Here is a 24,863-nt window from a genome sequence, read left to right as displayed (position 1 = left end):
TCCCACAGGGCCATTCCCAACCTAGTGCCCATCACCTGTGGTGGATTCAAGATGCTTCGGTAATAGACAGATATGGCTTTTGGGTGAGGCCAAGGTAAACTTGAACACTGGTCTTCTAGGACACAATCCTGTATGGGTGTTTTCCCAGCAGTAAGCCCCTTACCTCTGAATATGATTGCGCTTTGGGGGTTGCAATGCTGTACATGCTTACCTAGAGTAACTCCCATTTAAGGCTCTGGGGCTTACTTACACCTGAGTAAAGAAGCCCGTTCCGTGGACAGCCTGCTCAGGCACAAGCAGAATTTCAGTCCTCCACGCTTCCTCCTGAATAAAACGAAACTTCTCCCCAAATTTCACACGCTCGGCGTCTGCGACTGATTCACTCTCGGTTTTGTTTCCGTTCTCCTCCAGCACCGCCACGCCCGTGAATTACACCACCGGGCCAGAATCACTTTCGCTTTCCATTTCCCCGGCAAGAAGACTTAGGAAGTAATTGAACTGTAAAACATCTCGCCTGGGGGCACTCTGCTGCTTGGGCGGAGAAGCGTCCGGAGAACCGCTTGAATCGTTTCGTGCTGAGAAGCGACAGGGCATCGCTGAATTAACCTGAAGACTGGGAGCGGCGTGCAGGTGATGGGGAGCAAAATGCCGGGTTTTTGGGGAGAGATGAAGAGAAAAGGCGCTGGAACGGTTCGGAAAGGAGGGCTGGGTCTGGGCCGCCTCATCTAATCCCATCTCCCGTGAAGGATTAGTTCAACCAGAGAATGCGTTCGTAGCTCTGGATCGCAGTACTGGAATGGTTTGGGCAGAAACGTGGCACAGATCCTTCTAGATTCGCTTAACTTCTGGAGGGTGCCCCTAATTTTCCCACTAAGGAAAAAAAAAGATGGCTAAGTTAGAAAAACTACAAGAAATAGCATTGCTGCAGCGAGGCGGATCGATATGTGAATAATGAGGATCTGTGCCTCCGTTTGATGTTTCTGCATCATAGGGATGCAAAATCGCTGGATCTGAGGAATCCAGTTTGAGGGAGGAGAGGACTGTCATGGACGGGATCTACTCCATCAGGCCGGTGATGGAGTAGTGCTGAATCATGTGATGAATCGCAAATAAGCTGATTCAGAATAGTCGCTCTAAGTTCCGTGTTTTGTAAATGTATCTCAGCGGTATAATGGCTTTAAAAGTGGTCTACGGACTTGGCTGGAAAGACCAGTTTTGACTTGAGACGGAAATAGGAGGAAGGAGATATTTTCAACGTAGAAAGGGATTTCTCTCCTCAAATCGTTTCCAGCTTTCCTAAAATTTGACTTGTTCCAGGCTAGTGCGGTGGCAATTTTTCACTCTGTTGAATTCAGTCTAGAATTAATTTGCACTCACCTTGGTGTCGTTATGTTATGCCTGTATTTCATTTTCTGTATTTTCTTCTTCCTATTACTGCAGGTTGCAGAATGTCTCAAAGGGAGAAGAAAAAGTAAGGAACTCTGTGTGTGTGTGTGAGAGAGAGAGAGAGAGAGAGAAGGCAGAAGGATTATGTATGGCTGGGATGGAAGTCCAACATACAGGCACATACATGAGAGTTGGGATAATGTAATGGTAGAAGCATTGAACTGCAGTGGAAGTCTATCAGAATGGCATATAACACATTCCAAGAGAAATACGGGTGTTACATTATATCCCCATATAGGAGATTTTACATGATGTACGTGCACACACATTTCAGGAGGAAGGCTAGGGGAAGGGAGATCCAGGTCCTAGTCTACCCTCAGCAGCAGGAGCTCCATGGCGCATGGCTGTTCTCTCTTAGCCCAAGAGCCAGGCTGGGATAGTGAAACAGTTGGGCTAGGAGCAGGGAGACCCAGGTTCTAGTCTGCCCTCAGCTTGCTAGTAACTTTGGGGCACTCTCTCTCACCTCAGCCCAGGAAAAAATTAGATCTTGTATTATGCATAGATGAGCCAGTCTGGTGTTGTGGTTAAGGCACCAGGCTAGAAACCAGGAGTCCATGATGTCTAGTCCTGCTTTAGGCACGAAGTCAGCTAAGTGACCTTGCGCCAGTCACTCTCACTCAGCCCTAGAAACCAGCAGTGGCAAGCCACTTCTGAAAAACCTTGCCAAGAAAACTGCAGGGACTAGTCCAGGCAGTCACCAGGAGTCAAAAACTGACTCAAAGGTGCACACACAGACACACGGACACACAGACACACACAACCTGTGTGTAGGTATAAGCACATGGAAGAGGAAGAAAAAATAAAGAATTACCATATCTTTCACAACACTGGGAAAGATGGTACACTCTCCCCCCCCCCCCGCCCCAGCCAAGGCTGATCTGAGATCCTAGGGAAACGTGGCTCCTGGCCCCAGATCCTCCCCAAAGTATCAGGGCTGCAATATTGTATAGGCTGGTCCAAAGTCTCTGACATATTTTTCTGTTTCTTTTTACCTAATTTCTGCAAGGAGTTTAAAATGCCCAGATTTAGGGGGCCAATGGCTATACCTCCAAAAGTGGGCAGAGCCAGGATCAACATAAATTTGATTCTAAATAATTTATTTATATACGTGGATGTATATATTTATTAATAAATGTTTTTAACCTGCTTTTCACTAACAGCAATTTCAAATGAGGCTAACAATTTGAACTAAATAAAGATTTAATACAGTCTCTTCCAAGGAATTTAAGAAGGCTAAGCATGGTTCAAAAGGGGTTTGGAAGAAGGTTTTTGGATCTCATGGGGGTGCAGCACCTCTGGTGCTGTTCCTTAAAGCATCAGACTGTGTGGCCCTAAAAGAAAGAATCTGTTGCTTTAAGGAATCCAGTCACTAAACTTGAGTTGATTTTTAAAGCAAAACAACTGTTTTGTTCTGGCTGTTTTAAAGAAGGGCAAAGAAATGACCTGCTCCAGTAGTAACCAAGCATTTCTTTTTCAGAGTGTGTCCTGCTATAGTATTTAATGGTTTTTGTCTTCCTTCCCATTAAATATTACAATTTGGCAATATTTTTGGAGGGACACTGGAGGCCACATTGAAAGCTTATGGGGGATCAGACTGACTTATCCCAAAGAACATAGGTCTTTTCTTGGTTTTAGCCTTAGAATCACCTTATGAGGAGATAAGCTGAGAGAAGTTGTGATGGGCTAATTGTGGCCTGAATATGATTTGTGGCTTAATGTGGATGAATGCAACTGTATAAACCAGAGCTGACTGTTAAATATGTACGGTAAACCCAGGCTGCTGTGCTTATTGGGTAAATCACGATTAAGCAAACCATGCTTATTGACCAAGCCAATAATTTAAAATTTAAATCTACACGTATTTCTAGACAAGGCTTTAATCATGAATAATCTTTGCTTGCTCATAGAATTTTATGGGGTGTTGTATTTGTATCGCTTCTCTGTCTTCTCATACTGCTTTAAAAAAAGAAGAAGAAGTAACCCTCCCCCCATCCCTTAGAAACAATGATGGAAAACCTGGGATTCTCAAAATGTTGGTCCCAGCATCTCTAGCCAGCATTGACAACAGCAGTGAAAGATGCTTAGAATGATTGCTCAGCGTCACCTGCAGGGCCACAAATGCCATTCTTGCATTAGATGGATGGAATAGCTGCATAGTGGGTTTGAACTGGCATGGCTAGAAGTTGGCTGTTGGAAGCTCCATGGGTCATCGATCTTCCAAGGACGGTATCTTAAGTTTGACTCTCTTTCAGGAAGGGCTTTCGACAGAAACCTCCGCCTATCCTGAAATATTTGCAGGGAATCCTTCGCAAGTACCCAGATGGAGGGCAGATTTTAAAGGTGGGTTTGTGAGAGTTAAGCACTGGATTTTTTTTTCGTCTTTGGAAATGTTGACGGAGGAGTAGACTCTAGCTGCTTGGCTTATCACTCACTCTATCTGAAACATCATGGCACTTTTTTATTTGTTTAAAATATATGGGGACATAAATAAATAGGCAGTTTGATGGTAAGCCCCTCTGGACGCTTTGGGACTTACTGCTGAGTAAACATATATAATTATCTCTGTTAATCTATGTAATATTTCAGCTTATCTCAATCTTACTTCAGTATAAAATAAGATCAGTTGGAAACTGTTGAGAGAATGATTGGAGTTAAAGTACACATGAAAAGGGGGCAGGCAGACGCCTGAGAAGCACACATTTGGATTTACAGCAGGGATTCTGCTGGGATTTTAGAGTTGTGCTGTTCATGCTAATGGGAAATGCCGGCAGCTGCAGTTCCCACCCACCTGTAGGTCAACAGGTTAGGAGAGTCTGGTATTTTTGGGACGGAAGCCATTTGTGTTAGGTATCTTTTTATATGTATACATATAGTCATATGAATAATGTACAGGTAAATCTTGCTTACTGCCTGCCTTGTTCAGCGACCATTCAAAGTTACAATGGTGCTGAAAAAATAACTTTACAGCCAATGCCCACATATATGATCTTCGCAGCATCCCTCAGTCATGTGATCGCCATTGCAGTCAGTATGCATCGTCCTGTGCCTGTCCTGTTTTTCTTTTTTTTCTTCCTTGCAGAGCAGAGAGATTGGAGAGAAAGGGATTACAAGAGAAGAAGGCATACAGTGGAGAATACACATTGAAAGGAATGCAGTGGTGCTGGCAGCCCCAAGTGCACTACACAAACAGCCTGGTGTATTCCCCATTGTGTGGCTGCTTACTCTCTTGTAATCTCTTCCTCTCCAGTCTCTCTGCTCTGCTGGGGGAGGGGGCAAAAAAAATGGGTCAGGCACAGGAGAGATTGCCTACAGAAATCCATCGTTTTTTTTTCCTTCCCCTCCCTCACAGAGCGGAGAGATTGGAAAGGAAGGGATTACAAGAGAGTAAGCAGCCACACAATGAGGAATACACCAGGCTGTTTGTGTAGGTCTGAGTACCACCACATTGCTTTTGATGTGTGTTCCCCATTGTGTGCCTGCTTACTCTCTTGTAATCCCTTCCTCTCCAATGAATGTAAATACAAACATTAATTCCCTTCTTGTTAATTATCCCAGCACCGGGGTGAGCATTCCAAAGGGCAGGGGAGTGAGGAAAAGGAAAGCACAGTCACGGTCACATGATTCCCCACTTAGTGACCACTTCACTTAATGACAGAGCTGCCGGTCCCAGTTGTGGTTGCTAAACGAGGACTGCCTATACATAAATAAATATACTTACATATTGACTGTACATTTAGTCTCTTGCATTTATCACAGTGAGGGATTCTTGCAGATTGAAACTGATGGAGATGGAGGGATGAAGCCTGAAAGTTTGGAAGGGAGGGCCCAGGACCCTTCAGGAGAGAGTGGGAAGAGATGTCTGGCACTTCAGATCAGATGAGTTTAAAGGAATGGTATATATGTAAAGTCATAGCTTAATGTTTCTACCTGAATCTGTTCTCTGCTTCCTCCTGAAGGAGCTGATCCAGAATGCAGATGATGCGGGTGCTGAAGAGGTGATTTTACTCTATGATGAACGGAGTTTTGGAACACAAAGCCTTTTCTCTGATGGACTGGCAAGCACCCAAGGTATAGAGCAGGACCTGTGGAGGACTAGGAGCTGTTCAGCTTAGCTGAGAAATAATTCCAACTGTCAAGTGGGGTGGGATCCTGATTGTGGAGATTTGTGTTGTGTGGCTTGGGATACAAAATCCTGTCACAAATGCCTGTGATCCATATTTAATTGAGAGAAGGAAAACTTGGTATCTTGTAGCAGAAGGAGACTGCGTTATTATGGGATTTAAGGAATGGCCTTCCATTTCTATTAGGTGTACATCGTATGGCGGGAATTTGGTGAATTCTGTATGTTTGACCTTAGATCAAATATACATTCTGCTTGTAAAAGCGACAGCATTTGTTTACCAATGCTTTGCTGTTCTTCAGCTGACTGAAAGGCAACTTTTTGGTTTGGGCCCCTCCACCTGTGGCCCTGGTGCCCATCTGGCATCAATGCAGCACTGAGGTATTTCCATGTTGCTCTTGGGTTGACATACAGGTTTTTTTTCCCCTATTCACACCTCAAATGAAGTTCTAGACATTGCAGTGCCCTGCAGTCACATAATTACAATCCGGGTGCTTGGCAACCTGCCTGAATTTCTGACTGTTGCAACATCCCGTGGTCATGTAATTGCAATTTGTGATGTTCCCTGCCAGCTTCCCACAAACAAAGTCAATTGGAAGCCAGTAGGAAGTTGGAAGTCGCGATCACGTGAGGTCCTTGCTTAACAACCCACATGGTCCTTGCTTAACGATGGCAACCAGGGACTGCCGGAACTGTTGTCGCTAAGTGATGCAGTCATGCAATGTTGCACTTTACGACTGCATCATTTAGCGACAGAAATTCTGGTCCCAATTACTGTCGTTAAATGAGGATTACCTGTATTAGTACTGCATGTTTTTTCTTCTCCTTCCCAGCCTATGATCCTTGTAATTGTTCACGAAGATAGAGTCACTGAGGTTCTGCACTATAACCTAAAACCATGGTTGGAGCTGTGGGGGATATGTAATGTAGAGTTGATCTTGGGCATAGGGGAGAATGAAAAAGATTGCAACTCCTGAGGAAAAGGGGAATGTGAGAAAGAAGGTCAAATAACCACGCCTTGATGTTGTTTATTATAAGATGGGACAGAGAGAAACTTGGATAAGTTTTCAAGAGTCTGAGATTCTACCTTATTACAGCATTCTTAAAATCCCTGCCCTGCCTGTTTCTTGACCTGTCCTGCCTGGAAGGGCTGACAAGATACCACCAGGTTACAAAAGTGTGGGGTTGTATCATTATCTCAGCTATCAGTGGGACTTTATAGGCAGGAAGAATAGTGTGTTGGCAGCTAGGCAGCATTTGCCTTAGAGCAACCACTCAGACCTTCTGCAAAATGGTCAAATATAGCACATCCTGAAAACACAGGGGTGTGTGCAGCAGTGCTTAGAGGGGGGTTTGTTACTCCAGGAGCTACTGTAGTTCAGAGGGTGGAGCCTTGACTGAATGACAGTTTGTGTTCTCCTGTGATTGATTGGAGGGAGCACTGACTGACCCATGGTATTCCCTGCAGACTCCCAGCACTTAGAGGTTGGCAGAAGTAAAGAGGAGTGCATGGGATAGAGGGACCAGGGAGTGGCCAAAGTGGGCTGGGAAAATGTCCTTTGCAAGAGGAATGCTACAAGGAATAATATGTAAAAAAAAAAAAAAAAAAGGAATATGGGTAAGTCCATGTTTCTCTCTTTTAGGACCTGCACTTCTGGCTTACAATAATGGCATTTTCTCTGAGGCTGACTGGGAGGGGATCAAAAGTCCTGGTATCAGTCATAAGGAAGATGATCCATCTACTGTTGGTCAATTTGGCTTAGGTTTTAATTCAGTCTACCATATTACTGGTGAGTAGCTCTGTGTGGCTTGATTTAGGAAAGGGCAAATTTCAAAACCAGACGACATTTCTGAAAATGTTTTCTGTGCTTATTTACTTACTTACTTACCAAATTTATATATGCTGCCCATCTCACTATACATAGTTTCCCCTTCTACCCCCACTGCAAAAATTCTTAACTGTTTTGGGAAAATGCAGTTCTGTGCTTTGAATACTGTATATAAAACCCATTGAGACTCATTCCCGGTGTTTCAGATAAGGAGGGGGTTGCTTTTTTGTCAAAAGTATCCTAATGTTTAGATTCACACATTGCATGAAGTCAAAACCAAACAAATCACATTGTGCTGTCTGATTTATAAACTATGATTTATGATTTATTGAATTGTGCAAATCCAACCAGTTGTAGCTTACTGTGAGTGAAATAGCCATGGTTTAGCACAATAAGGTTTGCACAGGGCACTAAGCCGTAATGTGATTTGCCAGGTTTTGACTTACCCTAAAGCAGGGGTTCCCAACCTGGGGTGCGAGATGGAATTTCAGGGGGTGCGAAAATTTTATGCACTGAGTTAAAAGCTTATTTTTTTTAAGTTCAATTTGTTCACCTGCATTAGAAATTAGACTTCTTCATCTTCAAATGTGATATTACTTTTGTAGAGGGTGCGAACATTAATCAAATGTTTCCTAGGGGTATGGGGCATAGAAAAGGTTGGGAACCATTGCCCTAAGGGATGAACCCAACTGTTAGGACCTATTGTGATATGTATGCATCCAGTAAAGCAAAGATACCCTAGAGTGAAATTCAACTCCGGTGAGTGCATACAGTATGCTGTTTTCTTAGCGACAATCCCTGCCGTTTTCAACTTTGTTTTATACAAGTTTGTCCCACTGCAATCAGTTGACTCTTCATGGATTACAATGCCTAGTTATCTAGCCTACAGCATTAATATTCCCTGGTGGTCTCCAGTCCAAGTATTAATCAGACACGACACTGTTAGATAGCAACTGCCCTATGTTGTTTAATTTGCAATCACCTACTAATACAGACTGAAATAAGAAAGAGGGAAAGTAATTGAAGTAGGAGTGTACATCTCTTGCTTGTGGAGCTAAATTTCTTTCCTTCTCATCCTCCAGATTTTCCATCAATTCTCTCTGGCGAATTTTTGGGAGTGTTGGACACACAGCAAGCAGCATTAGAGGAAGGAGGCCAGCTGTGGAGTATAGAGGAATGGGAAGAGGCACCTGATCAATTCCAGCCATTCTGGGCAACACTGAAATCGCTTGGCAAACCTTGCCCAGCAGTCAAGGGCCACTTCCCTGGCACCCTCTTTCGCTTTCCTATTCGGCAGAGCCCCTCCAAGATCTCAGACACCATCTACAGTCCAGAACGGGTGCAGGAACTGCTGCATGCATTCTTAAATGATGCCCCCATAAGCTTGCTGTTTCTCAGGAACATCCAGAAACTGACCCTGGGCTTTGTTGGGTCTGATGGTGGCATCAATGAGCTGCTGAAGGCTGAGGTCTCAAGCTGTCCATTTTATGAGTCAAAGGCTATTCAAGATGTGTCAAAGGCTACAGAAGCATCTCTGAACCGTGGGAGGAACAGAAGGGTCTCGGAGATATTTGCTGATGACAGTCTTGGTTCCATGCTGGAGATCAATGCCTGCATCAAAACACTTGCTCTGCAAGGCACTGGGATTGGTAAAGCCACCAGGTGTGAGTGGCTCATGTTGTCAGCAGAAGCAAAAAAAGTTGCCTTCCCAGGACTGTGGGATCTTGCCGAGAAGGTGAGATCCAAGCCAGCATTATCCTTGGCCTACTGTTTGCAAGACAGATGCACTGGCCGCCTCAACTGCGTCTTGCCTCTCCCAGCCACAGAGGAAAATATCACTGGGTTGCCACTACACATCAGTGCTCCTTTTCAGCTCACCGATGACAGAAGGCACGTGCAGTGGTCTGAAGAGAGGTCCCAGGCACGGGGGGCTGATGGCCGTTGGAACCACTTACTTATGGAGGAGATACTGCCTGTTGCTTATTGCCAAATGGTAGCGCTGGCCTCTTTCTATCCGGGTGACCCATATGGGGCATGGCCAGACCCAGATCTTAGCCAGCAACTCCGGTACAAGCCTTTAGTAACTCAAATATGCCAGAGGTTAAGGAACATGAAACTCTTGGTGAGGGTTGGAGAGGGGGACCCTCGCTTGCTCCATCCTTCTGAAGCCATCCTTTTGCCAAAACCAGTCTTGAATAAGCCTATAGGTCTGGTGCTGGAGAAGGCCCTCCTTTTGGCAGGATCACCGCTGGCAGCCGCCCCTTCCCATGTGCGTCAAGCCTTGATATTGGGTGCAAAAGATGGAACAGCAGTGCAGGAGGCCACGGCCAAGTTTGTGGGAGGAACTCTGAGAAGAGCTGCTAAAGTCTGGAATGGGCTCACTGTGTCTGAGAAAAGATTGCTGCTGGAATATTTGGCTGGAGATGGGTGTTACCTGGAATTGAAGGATCTGCCACTGCTTCCAACAGCCAATGGACACTATACCTGCTTTGGAGATACTGGAGAGATTGTGTTTGTTGAGACTCCTGACTTTCCCAGGTGAGCAACCTCCCTCTGTGCTGTCCCCCCAATAGTCTAATTCTCTTTTCTCATTCTTCCTCCTTCAGCCCACTGTACCTCCTGAACTGTCTGAATCAAGTGAGACTTGAATCAGATTTAACATCTGCTAAGATAAGTTCAAAATGCTTTAACTATGAAGGGACGCAGAATTTTACTGACTTGTTCTAGAGCAGCTGTAGCTCGGTGTCAGGAGATGCATTTAGAGATGACACACACTAAATCTTTTCGTGAATGTACCATTATTTCCTAAGATACCTTATGTTCTAGGCAAAGAAAATTAAATGGAAAGCTGTGGAACACAGTTGCATCACTTTTCAGTTTGTAAGTGTGCTGCTAGGCCCCTGATAGTCCAGATAGCATGGGAAAATGCATCTGTTTGTCTAGAAAAAGATGAAGATACCATCCAGGGTGATGGATATCATCCAGGGTGGTGGCAGTTAGAGCAGGTGGCAAGTTATTTACCTTGCCTGTTTGGTAAATAAACAAGGTTTCCTTAATGGTTTATGGGCCTGTGTAGTATTTACAACCATAAAATGTATAGGTCCCATTTCCTTGCTCTTCTTGCTCCTTGTAGTTTATTTGTGGATCCTTTCTCTTGGTTTTGCAGAATTCTTTTGCCTGGTTTGGCTCACCAATTCCTGCCCAAAGATCTAAATCCTGTGCTGCTGAACCATTTGCAAGCAATTGCCAAAAGAGGTAAGTTGTTCTCTTTCCCTTATGTGGGCCTCTCAGACATGGGTGTGTAATGGGCTGTGAGAATAACCTTGAGGAACAGGAAGAAGAGCCACAACTAAAACAAAGGCACTGTTGTCTTGGTTGTGACTCTTCATGTTCCTCAAGGTAATTCTCACAGCCCATTACAGGGTGGTTGGGTGCGGCCTTATCTAGGTGACTGCAGCTCCCACCATCTCAGCTGGATATCAGTCGGAGAGGATGGAGTTAACTGAATATATCTGAAGGACAACACAAATGGTTCTTAGTATATCCATGTGGACACAAGGCAGCCAGTTGCCCTGTGAGACAGACAGACTGAAAGATACTATGCCTTAGAAGAATGACAATGACAATGCTCAGCATAGGACATACCTGACTTGCCGGTGCAGCTGAAAGCAGGAAGTCATTCTCCTCCTTGCTGTTTTTAATTCGTGGTTTTGCAAGGCAGAGGGTATGATGAGGATTCATCCCCCCAGGATTTGGGGTTTTCTTCCAGTAGAAAACAAAGGGCAAATGCAACTTCCTCCTGAAGGAAGGAAAAGACCTTCTTTCTGGCAGTTTAGAGCAAGCTAGACATTTTTACTTGTTGCAACAAACTGCCTTCAGAGGTCCTTCAAGTATGTGAGACTGCCAGATCTGCCCTGGATCAGGCATAGTGTGTTAACCTGCATGTAATAATGCTACTCACTGCAAAGTCAGAAAGTGAGCTTCCCAATCAAATGCTGTTTTGAACTTGAATCTCTTTGGTTTTAATTTAATGTTCGAATGACACCTCCACATTCTCTTGTTAGAATCATTAGCTCCAATTAGCTGGAGCAATTGTGTGATCTGAAACCATTCACAGACCTCTGTGATGCAACCTTTAGCACAGACCAATAAATACTTCTGTAACTATTTAGCTCCAACAGAGATGCACAAACATTGGTTTTTGATCCCTGGGTCTTTCTAGGGTTATTCAAAAATCTGGTCTCCTTGAATCAAGCCGTCATTGAACAAAAACTTCCTGGAGCTCTCCCGAGAGGCTGGGTGAGCAGCAACTCTGTTCCTGTTACTTGGAGCCCAAGTGGGTACCCCAGCCAACCTCCCCTGGAGTGGCTTTCTACTTTCTGGACTTTTCTGACACACCGTGCTTCTTCCCTGGAACCCTTCAAGGGATGCCCGATAATACCACTAACTTCTCTGACCAGTTCTCTCAATGGCATTCAGTTGGCCCGGCTTTTGCCTCAGTCCACCCTCATGTTCCAGAGGCACGATGGGCGATTCTTGCCAGATGCAGTGGCTAGAATTCTGGAAGTGTTGGGCTGCACCGTGATCCGGAGCTGGGAGTCAAGTTGGTCCCATCACCAACTGAAAGAATACATTCTAGAACCCACACCTAACAATGTCCTGCAAGCTTTTGCCCATCTGGGGGTAGCAAATGTGGCAAGCCATCTGACATCTTTCTCGACCTGCCAGATTGAAAGTCTGAGTGCTTTTCTCTCAACTGCTGCATCATTCTCTCTAAAAGATATTGGAGTCCTCGCTGAATTGCCGCTGTTCTTCAAGATGCCTTCTCTTCTTCCACCTTCCATGCCTGGCTTGGTATCAGCCCAGGACCATTTGGCTTTAGAAAAGACTTTGGTCCCACCAGTGCCTACAGATCTCTTGACACCAGAACCTGTGCTCTTGTGTCGCAATGAAGCTGAACGAAGCTTGCTTTTCAAAATCCGTGGAAAGCTTCTGGGGACGCCAGATCTATGCCTGCTGTGTGTCCGAGCAATGAAGAAGGGGTCATATGCCAATCGGGTTAAGGATGCCAAGCAACTCATGTTGTGGTTATTGCACAATGGAGACACTCTCTTTAGCCAGAGCCGAGAATTACAAGCTTTATGCCGCGATCTTCAATTTGTGGATTGTGGATCAACAGAATTGTTCCGGCCCTGTCATCTCTATGACCCAGAGAACCACACGTTGCTGGCCTTATTAAAACCAAGCCACTTTCCCATAGGCCCCTTTCGAGAGCAAGCAGTGTTGCGAATCCTTCGTACTCTGGGTCTGAAATCCGATCTTAGTGCTGTCTCTCCAGCAGATGCAATAACTGCCGCAAAGGAAGTGAATTTAAGTGAAGCAGCAACGGCCAATGCCAAATCCCGGGCGCTAATCCAGGTTTGCAATGAGAGTCCTCTACTGTCACACTTATCTCCTCAGGAGCTGAAGCAGCTGAGGTCCCTGCCTTGGATCCCTGCCATCAATTTCTCTGTGCTTGGCCCAGCTGGAGTCTTCCTAGCTCCTGTATCAATTCGCTCAGAGAAGTATGCAGGTCTTGTAGGACTGGTCATGGGACTGACAAATGCTTTTTGGCCCCATGCCGCAGAAAAATTGGGTCTGGAATGCTCACCACCTCCACAGAAGGTGATAGAAAACTTAGCTGGCCTGGCACAAGTCGTTTCCTCTAAAGAGATACCAGTGTTAACTGTAAAGTTGCATAGCATCTATGAGTATATGCAACGGCATTTCACCGATTTCCAACATCCACCCACATGCCCTTCAGTGTGGAATGGGAATGGCTTCTCATGGCCAGCAGATGTGGTACTATCCTATCCTAATGACCTAGACCTTGCACTCCTGATGCCACGAGTGCCCCCAGACTTCCAACAGTACAGGCAACTTTTTGCAGCATGGGGTGTCCAGCAGGCACCCAAAGAGGAAGATGTATGCCAGGCGCTCCGTAAGTTGGCAGATCAAATCAACTTCAGGCCCAAAGGGGGTACACAGGCTGAATTACTCCTCTTTGTAGCTGCTTTGGACTGGCTCCGCACTCAAGGTTACCATGGGGAAGAAGAAATACTTATACCTGTGAGGATTGCAGGTTTGGCTGGTTTTGCTCTACGCCCTCCCAGTTCAGCACTGTATTGTGACATGGATCATTCCCGTCTTACTGATCTGGGTGGAGACCTACCCATTTTGGTGCATGAAGCTGTTTCTTCTGCCACAGCTGCTTGCCTTGGGGTGGAGATGCTGAGTGCCAGGCTGTCGGGCCTAGAACTGTTTGAGGCTTGGGGACCGTCAGAGCCCATCACTCTCCGGATCCGTAACATCCTTCGTGAATACAGCCAGGATGGCGATGTGTTTCTGGAATTGCTGCAGAATGCCGAGGACGCTAGTGCTCAGACCTGCCGCTTCTTAATAGACCTCCGGCAGCATGATACTACTGAAGGACTTCTGGATCCTGGCATGGCTGCCTGCCAAGGGCCAGCCCTTTGGGCCCAGAATGATGCACTGTTTACCGAGGCAGATTTCTCCAACATCACCCAACTAGGTGCAGCCACCAAGGAGCACCAGGAGAACAAAATTGGTCGCTTTGGCCTAGGTTTCTGCACTGTCTACCATATGACTGATGTGCCCTTCCTTCTCAGTGGTCACACCATCCTCATCTTTGATCCCAATATCACTCATCTCCAAAAGCATATCCGTGGCTCAGCCCGACCAGGCATCCGTTTGAGTTTGACCTCCAAGGTCGCCACTGCCTTTCCAGAGCAATTTTGGCCGTTCAGAGGGATCTTTGGATGTCAGGTTGGGGAGAACTACCAAGGCACTCTGATTCGTTTGCCTTTCCGCACCGAACAGGAGGCAAAAGAATCTCTGATCTGCTCTGAGCCATTTGGACCCAGCCGAATCAAAGGACTGGAAACTGCTTTCCAGGAGATATACCAATACCTGCTGATTTTCCTACACAATGTGCAGGAGCTATCACTGTCCCACCTCTCAAGGGGTTCTAATTCTCCAGAAAGTGCCCAGCCACTGGCCACAGTAAACAGAGAAGGGCTGAATGAGGCGGGTTTTCCCCTTATTCGATTGACAGCAATGTGGGAGTCAGCTGTGGTGACTCACCATTTCCTGCTACATTCATGCTCAGCTAATGGAGAAGCCAAGATGCTGTTCAGAAAGGGAAGAAAAAGAGGGGTCCATTTCATGCCTCCTTCAGCTAGCGTAGCCCTGCCGCTCCGCCCCAGTACCACCGTTGGACGATGGCGCCCAGATATACATGGTTTTAAAGGCCGGGTCTTTTGCTCCTTACCTCTTCCCATTGAATCAGGCCTCCCATTGCATCTCACAGCACCCTTCGCTGTGCTTAGTAATCGCAAAGGACTCTGGGATGCTACAGAAAAGGGCCAGTGGAATACAGCACTCCTACGAGATTCAGTGACAGCTGCGTGGCTTGGGGCACTAAATCAGCTCCGAGACATGTGCAAAGAAGAACTGCTGGAGGACTACAAGTACTATGATTTTTGGCCTGATATATACAATATCAAGTATCCTTTCAGCGAAGCAGCCAAAGCCTTCTACCAAGCATTAATCGATGGAGTAAATGGGGAGCAGCCAGTTCTCTTCTCTGATGGACAAAAATGGTGTCCACTTCATCGTGTTTGCATCCTGGATGATGATATCATTCATGAGAAGCAACTGAGTTCTATAGCAGCGATGGCCTTCTCATTACTTTTACCAGAACCGCAGGTTGCAGTTTCTCTTCCAGACTGGGTGAAAATGAGCTTCAAAACATGCACCCCAAGAAACAGTTCAGTGCTAAACACTTATCATTGGGCACGGTTCCTTCGGGAGCTTGTTTTGCCCAATCTTACTAAGCTTGCAGTGCCTGATCGTGATGCCCTGATCCTTCGTGCCCTAGATATGAATGATGCTAGTGTGAATGAGCTTCTGAAATCGCTTCCTTGCATTCCTACTACTCCAAATGAAAAGCTGAAAACTATTAAAGAACTTGTACATCCAGGGGGCCATGCCGCACCTCTATACAGTCCTGAAGATGGCTGCTTTCCTATGGGTGAAAAGTTTCTGGAGCCAGAGAGGCTGTTGCGCTTGGAACATCTTGGCATGACCAAAGATTGGGTGGAAATGGAAGAACTGATAAGCCGAGCCCAAATTGTGGCAGCTTTGTGGCAGCAGGACCCCAACAAAGCATGCCAGAGAGTCTACTGTATCTTGGATCTCCTTAATGACCATCTCCAGGAAAGTTCCAGAAATACTACCCAGGTCTTGTTTAGGGATATTCCCTTTTTACCAGCAGTACTTCCTGGGAATTTGCGCAAAATCTGCTGCCCCAGTGAAATTTACCACTACAAGATGTATTCATTGGTGCATTTGACTGAACCAATCCTGGACAAAGAAGCCTTTGAGAAAAGCTCCAAGCTCTCTAAGGAGATAATGGAATTCCTAGGACTGAATCGCAAACCACCAGTAGCTACAGTGCTAAAGCAACTGGAGAGAGCATCCCTTTGTTCCAACGCCCTCTCCAAGAATGAGCTGGCTAAGATGGCACAAAATTGCTATGCGTTTCTCAATGAAGTGGTTCAGAACAATCAAAGTATAATGGAGGTGGCCCAATGGGCACAAAAGTTCCCCTTCATCCTGGTAGGTGCTAGCTTTGTGCCAGTGGGTAAAGTGGCTCATCATCTGAGTTTTGATGCTACTCCATACCTCTTCCAATTGCCTGATGAATACCAGCAACAAAAGGATCTATGGAGGTGTGTGGGTCTGCGTGACATGTTTAGGGTGGATGATTATGCTTCTGTCCTGCAAACCCTGGCTGAAGATGCAGATGGACGGTGTCTTTCTGTAGAGCAGCTGAACACTGTACTTAGGTTGATCACGGTAGGGCTTGCTGGAGCTTTGCCAGAGAATCAACAACTGGATTCTTATTTGTCCCAGAAGATGTTTTTCCCAGACCAGGACAAAGTCCTACGAAAATTGCCCAAGCTGCTTTTCAATGATACTCCGTGGCTTCCACATGAGAGTGGAACACCATTCTGCCATTCTATGATCCCACGAGAAGTTGCTGTGCGCTGCGGCATATCAACCACAAAGCACCGTATCCTGTCCCTGAGACGGATCCAGAAGCTTTCTCCTTGGGCCACAGATTTTGGAGCTAAGGAGGACCTGTGTACCCGCCTAGCTAACATCCTCCATGACTATTCCTCTTCACAGGATGTGCTGAAAGAGCTGCTGCAGAATGCCGATGACGCTGGTGCAAGTGTCATCCACTTCCTTTGGGATCGCCGCCAACATCCAACACAGCGTATTTTCAGTGATGAGTGGAGCACTCTTCAAGGTCCAGCCCTCTGTGTGTATAATGACCGGACCTTCCAAATGAGCGACATTGAGGGGATCCAGCGCTTAGGCCGCGGTGGCAAAGGAGGAAAGCGTGATGCTATAGGAAAATATGGTCTGGGATTCAACACTGTTTTCCATTTGACTGATTGCCCTGCTTTCCTTACAGGGGATAGAACACTATGTGTCTTTGACCCCATGTTGCATTACCTCCCAGAATCTGATGAGGTCTCACCGGGTGCAAAGTACAACGTCACTAAAGATTTCAGAGATGCCTTTTTGGATGTTTATGACACCTTTTTGCCTAATGTGTTTGAGCTGGAACAGGGTACACTTTTCCGGTTGCCCCTGCGTACTCCTGCAGGTGCGGCCACCTCCCGTATTTGCCAGAATTCGGTATCTGAGATAGATATGAAAAACATGTTGGAGGCTCTTCAAGAAGATGCAGAATGCCTCCTGATGTTCCTCAATCACATTCGCTCTGTAATTTTCTCTGTTATAAGTGAGAAAGACAAGAAACCAAAGGAGTTGCTGCGGGTTGAAATTGAAGGAGGGGAGCCTGAAAGGCTAGAATACCAGAAACATTTGCAACAGGCAGCTGCAGCAGGGGGCATGGATACGGGCAAGCCAGTAAGAGTTTTCTACAAAATGAAGATCAAGAATAATCTCTCCAGTGATCCCAGCATCTGGTTGGTTGGTAGGCAAATTGGGATGGACAGCACAGAGACTATAGAGGGCATGCTACTGCCATATGGCGGTGTGGCTGCTTGTCTTGATAGTCAACCACCTGGGAGGGCTTTCTGCACATTGCCTCTGCCAGGAAAGACAGGTCTTCCCATCCACGTCAATGGGAACTTTGCTGTTGATTCAGCTCGGCGTGACTTGCGGAAAGACAGTGGCGAAGGAGAAGTCAGTTCAACATGGAATAGGTTACTAATGCAGTTTCTTCTGGCCCCTTTATATGGCCAGTTACTTAAAAAGCTGTGTCAGACACTGGGGAGCGTGCCATTGAAATTCCACAATCTGAAGACATGCCAGGATGAACTTTTGCAGTATTTACAATATTTCCCAATTGTGACCAAGGATGTATCCCCAGTCTGGCAGCAGCTAATGACCCATCTGTATAAACTGGTATACAAAGACCAGCTTCCATTGTTGCCAGTATATCAGAAAAATATTAATAACAAAAATGGTCATAGAATTGAAGTGATAAGTGTGTGTTGGAGTGCACCCAAAGTAGATGACTCTACCAGAGGCCCCTATTTTCTGCAGAATATAATAGAGAATAATATTCTTGAGTGCACTCTTCAGAAGCTGGGTATGAGCTTGGTCCCTGCCTTTGAACACCTACAAAAAATACGTGACCAATTTCTCATGGCAGAAATTGAAGTCCTGACCCTTGATTCTCCTTCCCTCTGTTGTTTCCTGAAAAATCTGCCCAACTTCTCCTTACCATGCCCACTTAATGAAACTCCTGTAAAGCATCATTCCAATTGCTCAGCTCTCCTAAACTTCTCTCTCAGTGGATTGTGTCCCAATGACGTGACCTGCGTGGAAGGACTCCCATTACTGGTGACCCAAGATGACATGCTGAGATGTTTCAGCCAGCAGGAGCTTGTCTATCAGAGCAGTGCTTATACACTTTTCCCACAGCATCAGCACTACTTTTCTGCCTGTGCGAATGGCAATCTAAAAACCAAGCAGCTTCTATTAAAAATGGGGTTCCTGAAGGATTTTACTCTTGATGAATCTGTGGCTTACATCCAGGAGATGCTGACGGTGGGTATCAGGGGCTATGATAGCAATTGCCAGAGGAGTTGGTTAAGAGAAGTGTGGAAGTTCTTTGAAAATCAAATCTGTGTGCCTGAGAGTAAGGAGGAAATGAACGAGCTATTTGCAAAGTTCATTTCCCTCTTCAAAGGATGCACGCTGCTCCCTGTGTGTGGTTCCTGTGAGCTGATTCCTCTTGAGTCCCTTGGCACAGTCATGCCTAACAGCCAAAGCTCTGTTTGTCAAATTCTTGATGGGCTAGGCTTTGCCAAAATAGATAATTCCCTGCTGCCTCCAAAGCTTACAATATACTGCATTGAGCCACAGCTGCTCTCGATAGAAGACCCTACTGTAGTGCTGGAGCAACTGTCTGCCCACAGTGGCCTATGCTGGAATAAACTCAAGTCATGGGATTATTCTTCACTCTTGAGGTTCCTCAGTAAGGATCTGGAAAAGTTGGAGAATAATCAAGCATTATTAGGGAAACTGAAAGCTTTGCCTGTGTTTGAGACGTATCAAGGAAAATATGTGTCACTGGTTTCATATGAAAAGGTGTATCGTCTGGTATCCAAAAATCCAAAGATCTCTAAGGACTTTAAGGAACTTTATGAAATGGATGCAAGGACTGTTTTACTGATGGACAACTGTCTGAATCAAAGTCTCAGCCAGTGCTTGGGTATTGGAGAAATGAATGATTTACAACAGTTCATGCTGCTGCTCTTGCCTAGGGTACGCTGTTTTCCTGAGGCCCAAGTACTGGAGGCCTTGAAGTTGCTCCTTACCATCAAGTCAGACTATAATGAAGAGTATGAGGCTCAGAAAGCAGATGTGGTGTCGATGTTCCAGTCTTTTGCCTTCATCCGGGATAAGGAGAATGTGTTGCGTCCTGTATCATACTTCTATGAGGATAATCCAATTTTTCAAGAGTTGGGACTGGCCTCTCGATTTGTACCAAAGAAATTCTATGATTCAGTGCTTCCAGGCAGAAAGTGGGAAGTGTACTTTTTTTTATTGGATGTGGGCCTGCAGAAGGTGATTTCTGAGGAAGATTTTTTGAACTGTGCAGCCCAAGTTGAACAAGAGGCAGTAAGTAGTGGTACCATGTCCCAAAGTGTCCGAGAAACAAGTAAAGCACTCTTGAGTTATCTGTTTTCCAGACCAAAAGCTGAGCTGTCTAATTCCTTCCTGAAAAAATTGTCCAAGATGCGTTTCCTTGTACCACGAGTCATCCCTGATGAACTGTGTTGCCTTCATTCGCCATACGTCCCTTGCAAAGCTCCAGTGGCACCCCAAGGTACTTTGTACAGTACCACAAATGTAGCACTATTTTGGACTTCAGCAGTTGCTTTCTCTTCTAATGAATATGTCGGGAAAGAAGAAAAGGCTGTTCTTGAAAAGCTTGGAGTGTTATGCACAGTATCTACCCAAGTGGTCTTGAAAAATTTGAGTAATGTATGTCAAGTAACCTGTGATACACCAGAAGCTAAGAAAACTCGGGCAAATGTTCTAAAACTCATGTACAGGTTCCTGTCAGAACAGGGAGAAATAGATGTGAATTGCCTTAGAGGACTTCCTGTGATACTGACAGATGATAATGAAGTAGTTGAGGCAGAAAATGTGGTGATCCACTTAAAATGCTCAAGTGACCTTCGGCCATACCTCTACATGCTGCCATCAAAATTAGGTACATATATAGATTTCTTTGAGAAATGTGGAGTGCAAACTGAGCCAACCATCCATCATTATGCCAGTGTTCTGTCCAGGATTCAGGAAGAGACTACAGAGCGGGTGAAACTGCATCCCAATCTCACTAGAGCTGTGGTCAGGGCTACTCAGTTTCTCTTCCAGCTGCTGGAAGAAGCAGAAAAGCCAGTGGATTTCTCAGAGCTGCAAGAACTTTATCTCCCTTGCATTGATGGGAAGTTATATCCATCAAATACTTTAGTGTTTAGTTTGTATCAATCTGGCCAAGAACCCCTTGCCTTGAAAAGCACACTTCACTTTCTGGTCAATCTCTCTGAATGTTCCATAACAGAGGACAAGTATAAGCAGTGGAAAGTTCTGTGCTTGCTACCTGAAAACCTGCGCCCCAGGTATTTCTATAACATTGTTGAAGAACAGTTAGAAGAGTCCTCTCTGAAACTGTGCACCTATCAGGAACACTGTGAGTTCCGGAACAATCTCACCGAACTTCTAGTTTCTCTTGAATTCCAGAATGCTCTGATTACACTATTGAAATGGCAGAGTAGAACAAAGGAGCTAGAATCGATGAGTGATGGACTGTTCTCACCAGATCAGCTAGAAGTGGTGTGCTGTGAGACGCTCTGCACTGTAAAGGTCTACAACAAGCAACTTTTAAAGGGAACTCAAGATGTCAAGACTGTGCATGTTGCAAAAATGCCGGATGACAAGACAAAGATTTACCTTACTCACCAGGAAAGCATGGATCTGGGAGAGGGAGTACATATATCCAATATTCTAGCCACTGAAGTTAATAAGCTTTTGGGAGAAAAACTTGATGAATTTACCATGGGAATCCTCAGGGAGATTTTGGTTTGCCAGGGACCTAAAAAAATTGGTAGAGTCCTAGAGAGAAATGGAGTGCCCCTGCATCAGCAGAGCAACCTAAATGCTTATGACCTTCCTCCTCCAGGAGAAGACATCCCTGAGGAATGGTATGACAGCCTGGATATGAACATTCTGCATACCTTTGTGAAGGGAGATTATGTGGGTTATCTGGATTCTTCCCAGCCCAAAGAGCATTACCTTTATGCTGTTGTCCGTGAAGTACTTGAGCCACAGAAGAGTGGTAGTGGTCAAATACCCACATATCGTATTGACTTGGGAGGGGGTCGGCAAGAAGAAGTCAGTGCTTATGACCTTTACCATTTCAAGAGAAATAAGCCAGTCTCTGATTCAAATAAAACTCTAATGCTGGCAGTAAATTCCACCGATGCTGCCCAAACAGTAAGATCAGATATTAATAAGTATTGGCACCAACGGCCACTGAGCGAGGTCAAGGAAGAGATAGATGCATGCCTCGCTCAGATTTGGAGACTGTCAGAGGAGGAGAGGAAGAAAGCCCTTAGAAGATTATATCTATGTTACCATCCAGATAAAAATCTCGGCCAAGAAGATTCCGCTGGTGAACTCTTCAAGTATCTTAAAAGAAAGAGTGAGGAGATGGAGAACAGAAGGAAGTCAAATGGCTCCAGTGGAGGACCCAAAAGTAGCAATTCCTGTGGCAGAAACTTCTCAGAGTGTTGGAGCGAATGGGATCAGCAAGCTTATCAGCATCAGCAGAGGCACTATGAATTCACCAGCCAAAGGTCTGCTGGAGGTGGTGGTGGGTGCAGCACTTATGATTTCTGGTCATACCATCGACGTGGACCGAACTCCTCAAGGTCACTATCAAATCACCGTTTCCTAGAGGCAAAGCGTTGGCTCCAGCAAGCAGAATGCGATCTGCAGGCAGCAGCCAGCATTGCTGAAAATCGCAGCCCTGAATGGTTGCTGTATATGACTTTCCGGGCTATGGAGAAGACCCTGACAGCAGTTGAGTACAACCAGGGAGGATGCTTTGAGAGGAATCTCTCTCTTGCAAAGCTAGCTGACCAGGCAGCATCTTATGGATGTGATCTGGCTAAGCTTCCTGAGCAGATAGCTGTGCTCAGGAAGCATGGTGTAGATGACAAGATTACACAATATCCCAAATATCATGCTTTACCCACCATTCCTAATGAGGCCTTTTCTTCCTGCAAAGAGCAGGATGTGCTCTTGTTAGCTTGGGAGATCCTAAACATGGTAAAGAGATGGCTTGGCCTCTCAAAAGAGCTGTAGATATTAGAAGGTGGGAGAGACCATTTTATATATAATGCAGCAGTACCTCTGAGGACATTTTCCAGATAGAGACTTTAAAATGAGAAAGACAGCTCTTTAGAAAAAATATATAGTCTCCCAGAACCTGTTTTCTTTGTAGATGGCGAAACAATATGGCGTCTGTGATAACAATATGCATATTCTTTAATAGAGATGTTCCATTTTTTTATTGTCTTCTGATACGTTGCTTTAATAAACTTGGGTTTGTTAAGTAATTAAAGAGTTGGTTATATATTTATGGAGGGGAGTAAAGGAAATTATTATTAATTAAAAGAGCCATAGGCTCCCAGATAGAGATTTCATTTCCTCTTTATCTCAGTATTTGATTCTTCCATAAGGTCAACCATCAGTCCTCCCCAGTACCTCAATTACCAGAAGTAATAGACAGTGTTCTTCCCAATGTGTGTGCTTACTGAGGTTGTCATGACTGAATGATTAGTTGGTGTTGACTCTTCATGTCAAAATAGATTTTTCCCATGATCTGTCCCTCATCTGGTACTTCAGGTTTTCCAATGGTGCACCATTGCCACTGTAACTGAATCCATCCACCTTCTGCTGGTTGTCCTCTTTCCTTCAACATTTCTCAGCATTAGAGTCTTTGTATAATGTGTCTGAACAGGTCGTCATACTGCTACTTAATTTCATTTTATCTTTGGTCAAAATTTGCAACTCTCTTTCACGTTTGGAGGGAATAGAAACAATACAAGAACATGAATTCATCCATTTAAGAGTTGCATAAAAGTGGTTTTGTAAGTTTCTGGGTGGTTCATAAGCTTAGTTTTCTTACAAGCCTGGAACATCTTTCCCTAACACTGTATCCGCTGACAAATCTGGGAATTGTTGCCTAAGGCATGTGGGAGGTATCAAGTTTGAGAAATTTGTTCTAGACCTACAACTCAAGCTTTTATGTGGTTTATCCATAAATCTCCTGTAGCAACATGGATTGTCTCCTTGAAAATGGTGTCTACTAACTAAAAATAAAATATCTGCATTATTTGTTTTAGTTTAAACATCAGAAAACTTCTCTCTAAGCCTTAGCATGAAATACTCCCATAATTTCCCATTTGTCCATTTGTGAATTATCTTTTTGGGTGGACCTATAAGTCTAAATAAGTGTTTGCTGTTATTATATATTATTATAATATGTGGTTATATTATTTGTATAGATAGATAGATAGATAGATAGATAGATAGATAGATAGATAGATAGATAGAACAATATAAATTGTATTATATATTATATTCAATTATTACAGTATATGGTTGATTGTTGTACTTTGAGCAGATCTATTGAAATAAATCAGAATTGGTTTCAGTGGGCTTATACTAAATGTAATTAAGGTGAGATACAATTAGCCTGCTGTTCTGCTGAAATGTCAGGCTTTGTTCAAACTTGCTATAGAATTGGGCAGAGGAACAGTATATCGTTTTAGTCTTGGATGGGAGATACCTTATCTTAATGCTCTTTCTCAAGGATGTTCTTTGTTAAAAAACTATCTTTAGGGAAAAAGTACTAAAGTGTCTTATATTTTGGTTCTCTATTTACAGGAATGTGTGTACATGTTTTTATATACATCCAGAAAGATGATTCTGTAGTTTATTGCACATCTTGACTTGGCTACAGTGCATGGTTTGCATTTCAGGATCAGAAACTCAAACTCTTGCACAAGAGTACCAACCATTTTGGATCAACTAACAGTGAAAAAGTGTAATCCTGTTTGGCCCAATTGGAGTTTATTCTGGTTTTGCAATTGGGGCTTTGAGAGTCAAGCAAAAGTACAGAACTGAGGTTTCCAAATTCCAATGATGATAGCAATTAGTAATTTGTACTAGTACCAGTAAGTGTGCACTTATAACGAGTGCAGTGCAATTAAGATGGGTCTTAAGGAATCCTAGATTCAGCTACAACCAATTCCACATTGTCAGAATGAATCAGGCTATTAATTCAGTGAAAGGTACAACAAATCTGCCTGGCTGTGTCTTGGAGCTGGCATCCTGTGCTGATGCTAGACAGTAGAAGGTGCCTGAGTTCTACCCTTGATGCACACCTGGAACAAGAGTTCTTGACATCCCTGTTCAGATATCAGCACTTCACACTTTGCCAAGGGGTGTGAATGGTTGTTGGGCAGTCTTCCCTCACCACAAGTGTCATTGGCTGCATATGAGGCCTCTGCTAACTGGTGCAACAGAAACTTTTTGAATTGGTTCTGTGTTCTGTGTTCATGCCATTGATCCAACATTCTTTAGTAGTTTAACAGGAACAGATTCAAAGTTGCATGCAGCACTACACTGCATACTGTAGGGATTGTTCTTCCTAGCCATGTTGCTGTGAGCTCACAAAATCCCTACTTGCTCCAGGAGACTATGTCTTCCTGGACTAGAATGTTCTGGATGTCCAACAAGGTCAGGTCATGCTGCAACTAATTATGTTGACTGGGTGGACA

General features: G+C 44.7%; 1 protein-coding gene across 1 annotated transcript; it reads left to right on the top strand.

Annotated features, from left to right (window-relative positions):
- Window positions 1-481: 481 nt before the first annotated feature.
- LOC112542625 (sacsin-like) lies at window positions 482-23,865 on the top strand. The gene is made up of 8 exons (XM_088142642.1): window positions 482-630; window positions 1,441-1,471; window positions 3,699-3,786; window positions 5,403-5,514; window positions 7,210-7,356; window positions 8,478-9,933; window positions 10,562-10,650; window positions 11,618-23,865. Exons 2-8 carry the CDS (start codon window positions 1,449-1,451, stop codon window positions 22,378-22,380), a joined length of 12,678 nt encoding a protein of 4,225 aa, XP_087998768.1. The 5' UTR covers window positions 482-630; window positions 1,441-1,448; the 3' UTR covers window positions 22,381-23,865.
- The last annotated feature ends 998 nt before the right edge of the window (window positions 23,866-24,863 follow it).

Source organism: Python bivittatus, unplaced genomic scaffold (genome assembly GCF_059951505.1).
Source record: "Python bivittatus isolate LINGU-HERP-01145 unplaced genomic scaffold, Pbiv_v1 ctg000440_np1212, whole genome shotgun sequence".
NCBI classification, from domain to species: domain Eukaryota; kingdom Metazoa; phylum Chordata; class Lepidosauria; order Squamata; family Pythonidae; genus Python; species Python bivittatus.
This window is presented reverse-complemented; position numbering and strand designations above follow the sequence as displayed.

Bases quoted from the DNA above. Each gene is read 5' to 3' on its own strand.
- LOC112542625 (XM_088142642.1), top strand. From the start codon at position 1,449: ATGTCTCAAAGGGAGAAGAAAAA. The intron at 3,787-5,402 runs GTGGGTTTGTGA...TTCCTCCTGAAG, and splicing joins ATGGAGGGCAGATTTTAAAG to GAGCTGATCCAGAATGCAGA. The intron at 10,651-11,617 runs GTAAGTTGTTCT...GGGTCTTTCTAG, and splicing joins GCAAGCAATTGCCAAAAGAG to GGTTATTCAAAAATCTGGTC.